This window comes from Macrobrachium rosenbergii, chromosome 9 (genome assembly GCF_040412425.1).
Source record: "Macrobrachium rosenbergii isolate ZJJX-2024 chromosome 9, ASM4041242v1, whole genome shotgun sequence".
Classification (NCBI taxonomy): domain Eukaryota; kingdom Metazoa; phylum Arthropoda; class Malacostraca; order Decapoda; family Palaemonidae; genus Macrobrachium; species Macrobrachium rosenbergii.
Window position 1 is genome coordinate 43,084,988 of NC_089749.1, and position 11,233 is coordinate 43,096,220.

Here is an 11,233-nt window from a genome sequence, read left to right on the forward strand (position 1 = left end):
CAGGCTCAAACTGGCTTAGGACCACACAAAATGCAGTGTGTATCGGTCTGCACTACTGAGAGGTCACGTTGGGCTCTCTCTCCGCTGGCTTTTGGGTTTGTGTTAGTATTTTGTTCCATATTATTTGGAATGCACCTTTTGAGGCAGACAATTTTGGAAAGGTGGCTGGGAATGACATTCTGACATAAGATGAAAGGGTGCATGGGTATAAAAAAAGGTTGAGAATCCCTGTGCTAGAGCAAGAATATACATTTCCCAAGGTAATTTTACATGTTTGTGTTGAGCATTTATGTATATGAATTTATCTTATAGTGAATCCATTACACGACAACTTTCCAGCTGGAAATTGAATTTCTCATCTTTGTTGACATCCATTCCAGGCGCTTTGTGGCTCAAGTGCTTCAGTTCCAGATCCATCATAAGCTGGGTGAGATATGCCGTTGCAAAGATGACATCAACTGTCCAATCTGGAGTTGCGACGAGGCTGGCACTGCCCTCACGTAAGTCATGAGCTTTGACATGCTTTTATTTTTCTGCAAAAGAAAATATTGAGATGGCTATTTGTCTGTCTGTCCGCACTTTTTCTGTCCGTCCTCAGATCTTAAAAACTTCTGAGGCTAGAGGGCTGAAAATTGATTTGTTGATCATCCACCCTGCAATTATCATACATACCAAATTGCAGCCCTCTATCCTCAGTGGCTTTTATTTTATTTAAGGTTAAAGTTAGCCATGATCGTACGTCTGACATCGCTATAGGGGCCAACAACACAGGCCACCACCGGGCCGTGGCTGAGATTTTCAAACAGCATTATACGCTGTACAGAAAACTCGATTGCGCCGAAGAAACTTCGGCGCATTTTTTACTTGCTAAAATTGACTTTGCTTTAGCCGCTTACAAATCCGACGACCACCTGATATCTAACTCTAAAGGAAGCTTAGCAATAAGATCGATTCTCATCACTCTTATATATCTGTTTCTCTTGTCTCCTAGTGAAATAAGTAAGGGATTCCTCTCTTTATCCTCCGAAGGAAACTGATGTCTCTCGGAAGATCCGTGAGATGGCAGAAAGCTCTGGGTGACTTCCTGGGTGATGAGACTGGTGGCTTGAGCTCGGAGGCGCTGAAGAACTTTTTCATGCCGCTGGAAGATTTCCTCACGACATACATCACAGACAACGAGATCAGTGTTAGTCTTTATTATCATTATAATTAGTATTCATTTCCCAACCCCTTGATCCACCTTCTTTAGGAAAAATAAATTTATATATATATATATATATATATATATATATATATATATATATATATATATACACATAATATATTTATATATATATATTATGTATATATACATATATTTACTATATATATATATATATATATATATATATATATATATATATATATATATATATTTATATATATATATATATATATATATATATATATATGTATATATATATATATATATATATATATATATATATATATATATATATATATATATATATATATATATATATTAATGACAGGATTCATTTAAATTGATGGTATCTATGGAGATAGTTATTCAGGAAGAGTTACAAGCTCTCTAGAACTAACAGTCCTCATCGTAGAATACTAGACGATGAGGACTGTTAGTCCTAGAAAGTTTGTAACTTTTCCTGAATAAATGTCTCCACTAGATAACATCCAATTTAAATGGGGTCTTGTTATTAATATATATATATATATATATATATATATATATATATATATATATATATATATATAATATATATATATTATGTAATACTGCATATGACATACATACATATATATTATATATTTTTATATATAGAGTATATATGCAGTATACTATATATCTCACAAGTTTCTATGATCTTCGTGCAGGTCCAATGGAACCCCGACCAGATCAACAAATACATGGACAAAGAGCGTGAGGAGATTTCTGCAACTGTTCCCATCGTCGTGGGCGTCGTTCTGGCATGCATGGTGGTCGTCGTCATCGTCGCCTACTTCGTTGGTCAAAAGAAACAGAAGAAGAAGCTGAAAGCGATGGAGAGCCAGGTGGAGTCAGGAGGACATACCAACATGGAGATGAAGGAGTCGAAGAAGGAAGAATCTTCAGACAGCGAGGAGGAGGAGGAGAAGGAGAAAGAGAAGGAGACACTGGATGAGAGATTTTAAGGAGGGAGAGAAAGATATTTTGTACTGGTAAAACTTTGGGAGGAATATTGTGTTATCATAAATGTTAGATTTTTCGTGAAGAGCTATAGGCCTACTTGCCGGTGTCTCTCCGCCGGGGGAGGGGGAGTAACGAAGTTTCCCTTCAATCTTGAGTGATGTTTCTTAATCCAAAGTTGAGGTTTGTGATATGAATGAAGTTGTTTTTTCTTTAGCGAGCGTGCTGCACTTATTTTGGAATAGCACCCTTATACCGAAGATAAGGGGAGTTCACTTCTTAATGTCCGTTAGATTCTCATTTACTTCATTTCATCAGGACCAAATGTCGAAAGCCACAGGATGCTTCCGGTCAGATTTGAGGGGGAATTCAGTGTTTCATCTGGCCTCGCTTATTATACGCGCCTCAGCAGTCTTTCTCTCGTCTCCTTTTTCTTTCACTTATGCCTGAACATGTTTATGCTCCTCAGATATCTTAAGATACTCATTAAACTGTTTCACTTGTCTGCTTCACTGCAATGTGCACTGTACCATAAGACATTAGAATTTGCTGCTGCGTTTTATAGCATTAAAACTACTCAAAGTTCTTCATTATTTCAAGTCAAAGTTTATGTCACCTGCTTGCTCAGATGCTCGTCTGACATTTGCAACTGTGAGAATTCCTTTCCCCGAGACGCTTTTTTCCCTACCTACGCTTCTCCAATATCCTGCTATGTAATCGCACCCACCCTGTCTCGTTCCCATCAAGGTACTTCTGTATGATGCATAATTTCAAACCATAGGTTGTGTCCCATCAAAGTGTGTCTGACCGTGTGTGTTCTTGAGTATATTGAACATCAGTGTGTTGCATGTAAGGTCATTTTTGTGTTCGTCTCTGTGTTTTAATCAAATATCTAATTCTGAACGTTTTCCAACAAGAACTTCAGTTAGTTCGTCTTTCACGAAAGTTGTTAGAGATGAGAGAGTATTTATGGTCTAAATATACTGTTGCTCCAAATTTATTTGATTTTATTTCAACTTACCTCGAAAACAAACGCACTTGCGGTGTCTTCAGTCACGCTGATGAGGCAACAAGACTCGGCAAGAATGGCCTCCAGAATGTGTTCTGACGTACAACCCAAGAGGTCAAACATCTGGGTCACAATGAAACATTTTTAGTGCACAGTGTATAGTGTTGGAGGACCCAGGCCTACTTGGATGAGAGTTGTGAGACGGGAAGCTGGAGATGAGTGGAGATTTGTGGAAGATAAAACACAGGAAAGACATGAGTGGCGAAGTTTCATAGAAGCTCTTTGCGTCATGCGGTATTGGAGATGATGATGATAATGTATTACGATAGTGATAATAACTAGTTCTTGGCAAAACGTCAATCATCATATCATCCCTCATCTCGTAAACGTCTCACCTTCATTTCATATTTTGTGAATAAAGGTAAGAGGATTATGGTTAATAAAAATCATAATGCAAAGTACTATAAAACTGATGACGAGGCAAGACATTCTTTTCATACGGTGGAAGGAACCTTTTAGTGCTTATCAAACTTCTTTGCTAAGCTAAAAAAAAAAAAAAAAAACTGAATAATTGCCAACCTCCTTGTAATCGGCGTCATACTGTTTGGTTAACGCCAGGTAGATCAACTCAATGAGTCAATCAATCTCCTTGAAACAAAATTGCTCCCATTCTACATCACTGATATCTACCAAAAATGAAAACTCTTTTTAAAAATTGAAATTATAAGTACTCTTGCGGCAATCAAAGTAGTTTAATGAAAATCAAACCGACTCTGGATATTCCACTGAAGCTCCATTTATTAATTAAAAATTACAACGGCAGCAAAATGCGAAAAAAATTCCTTGCACAATCGATCATTCCCAAAAAAACCTGCGGAGTTTATTTTCCTTCTCAGAGGATGCAACCTCACAAGCGTAAGGGAGCACCTATCCATAACGGTGCTACTTTGACTTGTTATCTACGCGTCATCTACTCCGAGATGCTAGTACTAAACATGGCGGAAGCCCAATGGGACGCCGTGTTCAGTACTAGCCTCTCCAGGATCAAAGATATCGTTTATTAATATAATTGGTCGACCACACAATATAGAAATGGGTGTGTATAATACTTTGATTCCCGAAGGACTAGTGCTAGACACGGCGTCCCATTGAGCTTCCGCCATGTTTAGTACTAGCACTTCGGAGGTGACGCGTAGATAACAAGCGAAAGTAGCACCCACATAACTGGTTTTACCTGGCCTTCGCCTAAATCGTCAACTGGTGCTTTTCAAAAGGTTTCAGAATAAATTTCCTGTCAAACTTTTCGAGATTTATTTTCTGAAACTCGTACAGACTCTTCGGCGAATAAAGCAAAACATGGCCACTAAAGGAAATTGATCTGAAAACTCACCAACATCTTTGCTTAGACTGTCACTACAAGCCTGAGTGCTGGCGACTAAATTTTTGTTTATGGCCGCTGCAGGCCTTTGTTGTAATGGCTTCTAAAGTGCTTTGTTGCAAAACACACAGAAATACTTTTTTTGATGACCACCAGATTCCTTTCTTTCTGATAATTACTCCAGCATCAGTGTTTTGTAATTGCTTGTGGAAAAAAATGCAAAATCCTAAATTAATTACTGTTAGGTTCCATGAAAACTGAAGTCTTTAGTTTCAGCAATGCAAACTCATTCAGTGACGCACAAACGGAGACCTTAAGGGCCACCTGTTTAAAAAGGAGCCTCACTGACCATCGAAGCATTAGCAACCAACAAAAACAGGTGTTCCCTGGGCTTTCAGAAACGAAGACCTACAGTGGCAACAAAAGCTCAGTCTCTCAATGAGCACTGAAAGCAAGACAATCTGTTTCCACAAGAACGTTGGCATTTTTGTGGTCATCAGAGCACAAAGTAGTGTTTGCTACACTGACTTATTATTATGGTTCTGCTGGAAGATCACGAACTTGATCAGCGAGTTTCCAGGGAACAGAATGATACTATAGGTCTATTGGGACTAGATGAAAAGAAAAGCGAAGACCACAGACGATGAAAAGTAAATTTAATTCACAGAAGACAAAAGAGCGTTCAGGTGAATAACCAAACAGTAATCAAGTCATTTACCAAAATAATTAGACAAATGATTATATAAACAAGCACCATCCTTTATCCGTTTCTTGCTTTCATCGGGTCTGGTCTGGTTCAAGATCCCGACCCATTGGCCTTAGCATCTAAAACAATTTCTTAATAATAATAATAATAATAATAATAAATAATAATAATAATAATAATAATAATAGTTAAAAAAAGTTAAAGTCCTCCTGGGCCTCCGTGGGCTCATAGGGCAGGCGCTGATCTCCTGTTTCTTAGGCCGACAGCCAGTGGAACAATAATAATAATAATAATAATAATAATAATAATAATAATAATAATAATAATAATAATAACAAGGAAGACATGAACACATGGCAGTAATAAAAGTACTAAATAAAATGGAATAATATTATTTATAATAATGAGTTCCTGTTAAAAAATGGATAGTTTACAAACACTGATTTTCTGGACTGCGAAATGAATTAACATAGTGACTTTATAATGAGCTCCTTTGGTCTTAAAAGATATTCTGACATTTCTCTTTTCAAACCGATTTTGGTTTCACAGTGAGTTCACTGCAATACATGACGTCGAGCTTATATATATATATATATATATATATATATATATATATATATATATATATATATATATATATATATATATATATATATATATGATGATTATTATCACTTTTGTACGTGATTCATTTATCACACATTACCACAGGTGAAAAATAAGAAACGGGGTGTAGGTCCTGACCGGTTTCGACTTTATTTCCAAGCCATTGACGAAGGACTGATACAGAGTGTGAGAGGTCACAAATATATACTCGTATACTACAAGAACAGTACTGACGAACATACACAACCGTTAGAGACTCCATATCCCCACTAAGGCCGGTGTCGAGGTAGGAGTGGCCTTTAAAACTCATTTGGCTAAAAATCACAATAGACTCTCAGGGGACATTGCTGATAAACAGACCATACCCCACCTCAGATCCACACCTGACAGGTGTCATGGAGGCGGAGTTTGGAAACTCATTAACATTACTACCCTCGTACTGTGTTTACAAATATGATAATCCTATTTTCATACATCTCTACTGCCGACCTTAAAGTTTAAACAATTTACAAATTTCTTTTGATATTAAAGGATCAAGTTTATACATCCCTTGACTGATATTCATATTATGGTTGTAACTTTCTTTTATAAAGCTAGATTCAATGATGTTCCTTTCCAGTGCATTATTAGAATATACAATCCTTTTGCCCCTTCCCAGTTGATAGCATGATTGTTCTCACTAACATGTACAAATATACCACTGTTCCTTGTGCATATCTCACACATTTCTTATGTTGTTCAATTCTTTTTCCAGTGCTTTCCCGGTTTGGCCAATATAAAAGTTGTCACAAGACTTACACGGAATTTTATATACGCACCCTTTAGTATTGTCTGGGGAGTTCTTGATAAGTACATTTTTCATTGTTGTATTGTTCTTAAATGCGACATTAACACCAAAATTCTTAAGAAGATGAGGGATATCTTTCATATTATTATTATAAGGCAAAACAAGCAAATTTTTTGTGTTGTAAGGTTCTTTCTGGTTTTGATACATAGTCTTTTTTGCCTCTTCAAATGCACTATTTAATACACTATCAGGATATTTCAATTTTTTGCCTGCATTCCTAATCTTATCTATTTCATCATCAATATATTCAGGGCTACACACCCGTAATGCTCTTAAAAACATAGATGAAAACACTGACTTTTTAACCTTATTGCTTTGTCCAGAATAGAAATGCACATAGGAAGAAATATTAGTGGGTTTTCTATACACACTATATTTAAACCCACTACTATTTCTTCGTATGAGGACATCCAAAACGGTAAGCACCCATCATTTTCCATTTCCATCGTGAATTTAATTGATGGTACTAATTGATTTAACTTGGCAAAAAAAGTTTTTACATCTTGGTTCCCTGGCCATACACAAATTATGTCGTCAACATACCTAAACCATGTTACATTACGTGGGATTATGTTGATTAATACCTTCTTTTCAAAAATTCCATATATAAGTTACTTAACACTGGGGATAGAGGGTTTCCCATTGCCATACCAAAATTTTGTGAGTAAAATTTACCATTAAATTCAAATTTACAATCTTTTACACATAATTTAATCAGTTCAATTAAAGTACTTTTAGGAAATGGGATATCCAGCTGTGTGTTCTCTAACAATTCAGATAAAAACGCCATCAGATCATCTATTGGCACCTTTGTGAATAGTGATACAACATCAAAACTTACAAGCCTGGATTCACTATTAATCTCTACACTATATATATATATATATATATATATATATATATATATTTTTATATATATATTATATATATATATATATATATATATATATATATATATATATATATATATATATATATATATAAGTATATGGCCATGAGGAAAGTGATTCAACAAAGTTTAAGATCTTTTGTCTTTACTCCTAGGCGTCTCCGAAGAGCAAGCACAAATCCCTGCCTATTTTTCTAGTATTCTGCAGTTTGTCATCCAGGAACTCAGGACTGACAAATTGTTTCTTAAAATCCCATGTATGAACTGTGATTCGTTTTAGGCGGATCAGGTAAGTGAGGAATTAATTGTCAGAATAAAGAGAGTAAATATTCAGTTAGAACTGGTCAAAAGAATAGCGCTATTTTTGGGAACCTAAGTAAAAAAAATCACATACGTTTACTTGATCGGTCCCACTGTAGTATAATCATAAGATTTAAAAATACATTGTCTCAAAATCTCTTAGCAGCAGCATTAATACAACTAACATAGGCAAATAACATTGGTTTAAGCCCAGGTCTATGCACTCTTGGCCCTTCTCTGCAAAACATATGCGAAGGAGGGTTAAAAGTAAAGCTAAAGGACATTAGGGTTCCTATTTCACGCAATTTGCCTCACCTTGCTTTATCCAAATACCCGAGTTATTCCTAGGCAGCTGCTCCCTACCCGAAAGGCCTGATTCAAATGTACTGACCTTTGTATGCATTAAAATGGTTCTATGGCTATTTAATCGTGGTTGTTTTTCTACAAAACCAGTCTTCTGTGTAATATTTTGTTCTATTGTATTTAGTTTTTTTGAAACTTATTTAGCGCCAAGGCGAAAGATATTGCATGCCATTGTTTTACTTTCTTCGTGGCCATATACTCTGCTCATATTTTATATCATGTTGTTATTCCCTTGATAGAAATTTTTATATATATATATATATATATATATATATATATATATATATATATATATATATATATATACACACACGTATGTATGTATTTATATGTGCGTGTGTATCTGTGAAGATTAATCTAGCAACGGAAGCCATGAATGACCGCGGAGTTTCCAGTTAAACCTAAAATGAGTTACATTACAAGACGCTGAAAATAGTCCATCTTTCCATACACTACAAGGACTGCATATATTTAATAGCCACGAAGACCTTAATTTCTCAGCATTAAAAAAAAGCTGTGACAGCTGTATATGATTTTTTACCGTTTTTTCACGACGTCCGTAGACGAGGTGGCCGAGTGGTTAAGGCGTTGGACTGCTAATCCAATAGGGTCTCCCTGCGTGGGTTCGAATCCCATCCTCGTCGGTTGGACGTTTTGCATATACCCGATGGCTGTTAAATTATTACCACCATACTCCCATATGGCAACATTGCAATTACAGCTACTTATTGATTGTCACGTAATGACACTATGGGAAGATGTCATATGGTGCAAAATGGCATAACTACCTTTTTGGTACATTAAGGCGACATATTTTGTAACGAAACTGGTATATCAACACGCAAAATTCAACCTGAATTGTCAAGCCAGATTCATATGTTTTGCAGTCGTTGACATTGTCCGATTTGCATTTATATCTTAAATGGTTTTCCGTTGTAGCTGGCTGCATAGATATAAACACTGCCGTCGTTTTCTGAATCAAAGGATTGGCTTTGACCTCGTCTGGACGAAAGAAAAATGGTCAAAACTAAAATAATAACGGAAAGAAACAACCATCTGCTAGACATATATATATATATATATATATATATATATATATGTATATGTATATATATATTGGGAAACAGATGTGTCTCCCAACCATTCCATCATCGCTTAATTAATCGGGAATTTATTATAAAGATAAATAGAAAAAAAAACATTTGTAATAGGTCCACAGTATGCAAATGAAAAACATTTGCGGTAATTCATTTTACTATAAATATCAAATTTACAAGTTTATGATAAAATAAAAAAATCAGATATCATTGTACTATATACTGTACATAAAAAAATTTACAATAAATCTCTTGTTCAGAAATTTAAGAAATCTGAAATATATAGATATAAAAACAGTTATGATATTATCGGCAGATATTAGGATTTATTTGCAATGTACGCTAATTCTTCATGATATATACTTCTCAGCGGACTCTATAGTTTTGTTAATTGCAGAATTCATAGATGATACATACTCAAGATTAGAATTTGTAGCGTGGGTCTATACGATATCAATCTTTGTTTAATCTTACACATTTCATTCAGCTTACACGTTGATATTTCGAGTTAGGATTTATTCCCACTTTTTATGTTTTAAAGTTTCTTTTCAGAGGTGGATGCAATTTGCTTAATTTTAAAAGGTTCATATTCCACGATAAACAGTTAGTTAAAGTACAGACTGCTGCAGTCCAATAAATGGAAATCGGCGTCTGAACAAAACAGTCACTCAGAAACTGGGATAGCTGTCAGTCTTTGATATGACTGAAATTTACTGGCAAACCAGTCGGACAATCAGTAATTTGCCAGCCAGTCAGTCTGTCAGGTACAGTAGACATTAATTGGATCTTTCCTAGATAGTTCCCCAGAGGGATTTCGTGGGTCGTCACTTAGGTCTAATATTTCTTGGGGGCTAAGTATCTTTATGATATTTACAGTCTTTCGTTTATGTTTTTACGGTAATCCACAACGGGCTTGTAGCCTACTAAACACGTCACAAAGGTGGATATGTTACGGCCAAAGCCAGAAATCGGCCAAAAAGTGGGAAGTGGCCAGCCAATTCGCGAAATGGCCCAGGTGGTGTGGCCAAGGTCCGATGACTTGAAATTAACAGTGCATAATGTGTTTTGCCGTGTTTAGTACTAGCCCCTCGGGGATCAAATGTCCCTATGTGAATTGGTGATTTCACGAAATCCCTGGTTTCACAATCTTACTGTAACACACACACATATACATATTTATACATACACTGTTTATTTCAAGTAATCGGACCTTGGCCACACCACCTTGGCCATTTCCCAAACTGGCCGGCCACTTCCCACTTCGGCCGATTTCTGGTTTTGTCTGTAACAGATACCTGCCGTGTCAAAAACCTTGGGGGTCATGGTCTAGGAAAGACCCCATTAATTATAACAGACAGTTTGTCAGTCATGAGTCAAATAACGACTCAGTCTGTGCGCCAGTCGTACAATCGACCTTCCAGTTCTCGGTAGGTAAGTCTTTGGGCTGAAATTGTTCGCCCTTGTTACGACCACCACAGTCGTCTGATCATCAGGAACATTTATCGGAGGGACGCTTTCATACAGTTGCATTAAAATGCGGTTAAGGGGCTCCGAGATAGTCCTTTCCCGGCTTCTGTACGACAAAACGTAGTCTTCCATCTCATGTTGTCGCAGGGGATGGCCCGATAAGGCATCCTGAAAATATTGGCGTTGAATGACGGTGGTCCGATGGACACACAAACACACGCACTAGTGTGATAACGAATATTTAAACAAGTCTTACACAATTTCTCTTATTGTGTTATTTATTTGGAATGTATTTTAACTTACATGACAAAGAGAGAGAGAGAGAGAGAGAGAGAGAGAGAGAGAGAGAGAGAGAGAGAGAGAGAGTTGATAAACTTGACAATAAA

At 36.2% G+C, this 11,233-nt stretch overlaps 1 protein-coding gene and 1 non-coding gene across 2 annotated transcripts in view; both read left to right on the top strand.

Moving 5' to 3' along the window:
- LOC136841739 (angiotensin-converting enzyme-like) overlaps positions 1–3,181 on the top strand; it is a 45,460-nt gene extending 42,279 nt beyond the window's left edge. The window contains exons 26-28 of the mRNA XM_067108993.1: positions 381–500; positions 1,030–1,186; positions 1,894–3,181. Coding sequence (XP_066965094.1) covers positions 381–500; positions 1,030–1,186; positions 1,894–2,190 — 574 coding nt within the window. The 3' untranslated portion in view covers positions 2,191–3,181. The remainder of the gene's footprint in view (positions 1–380; positions 501–1,029; positions 1,187–1,893) is intronic.
- A 5,664-nt stretch (positions 3,182–8,845) lies between these two features.
- On the top strand, positions 8,846–8,927 carry TRNAS-GCU (transfer RNA serine (anticodon GCU)). The gene has a single exon. It is a non-coding gene; the product is annotated as a tRNA-Ser (tRNA).
- The last annotated feature ends 2,306 nt before the right edge of the window (positions 8,928–11,233 follow it).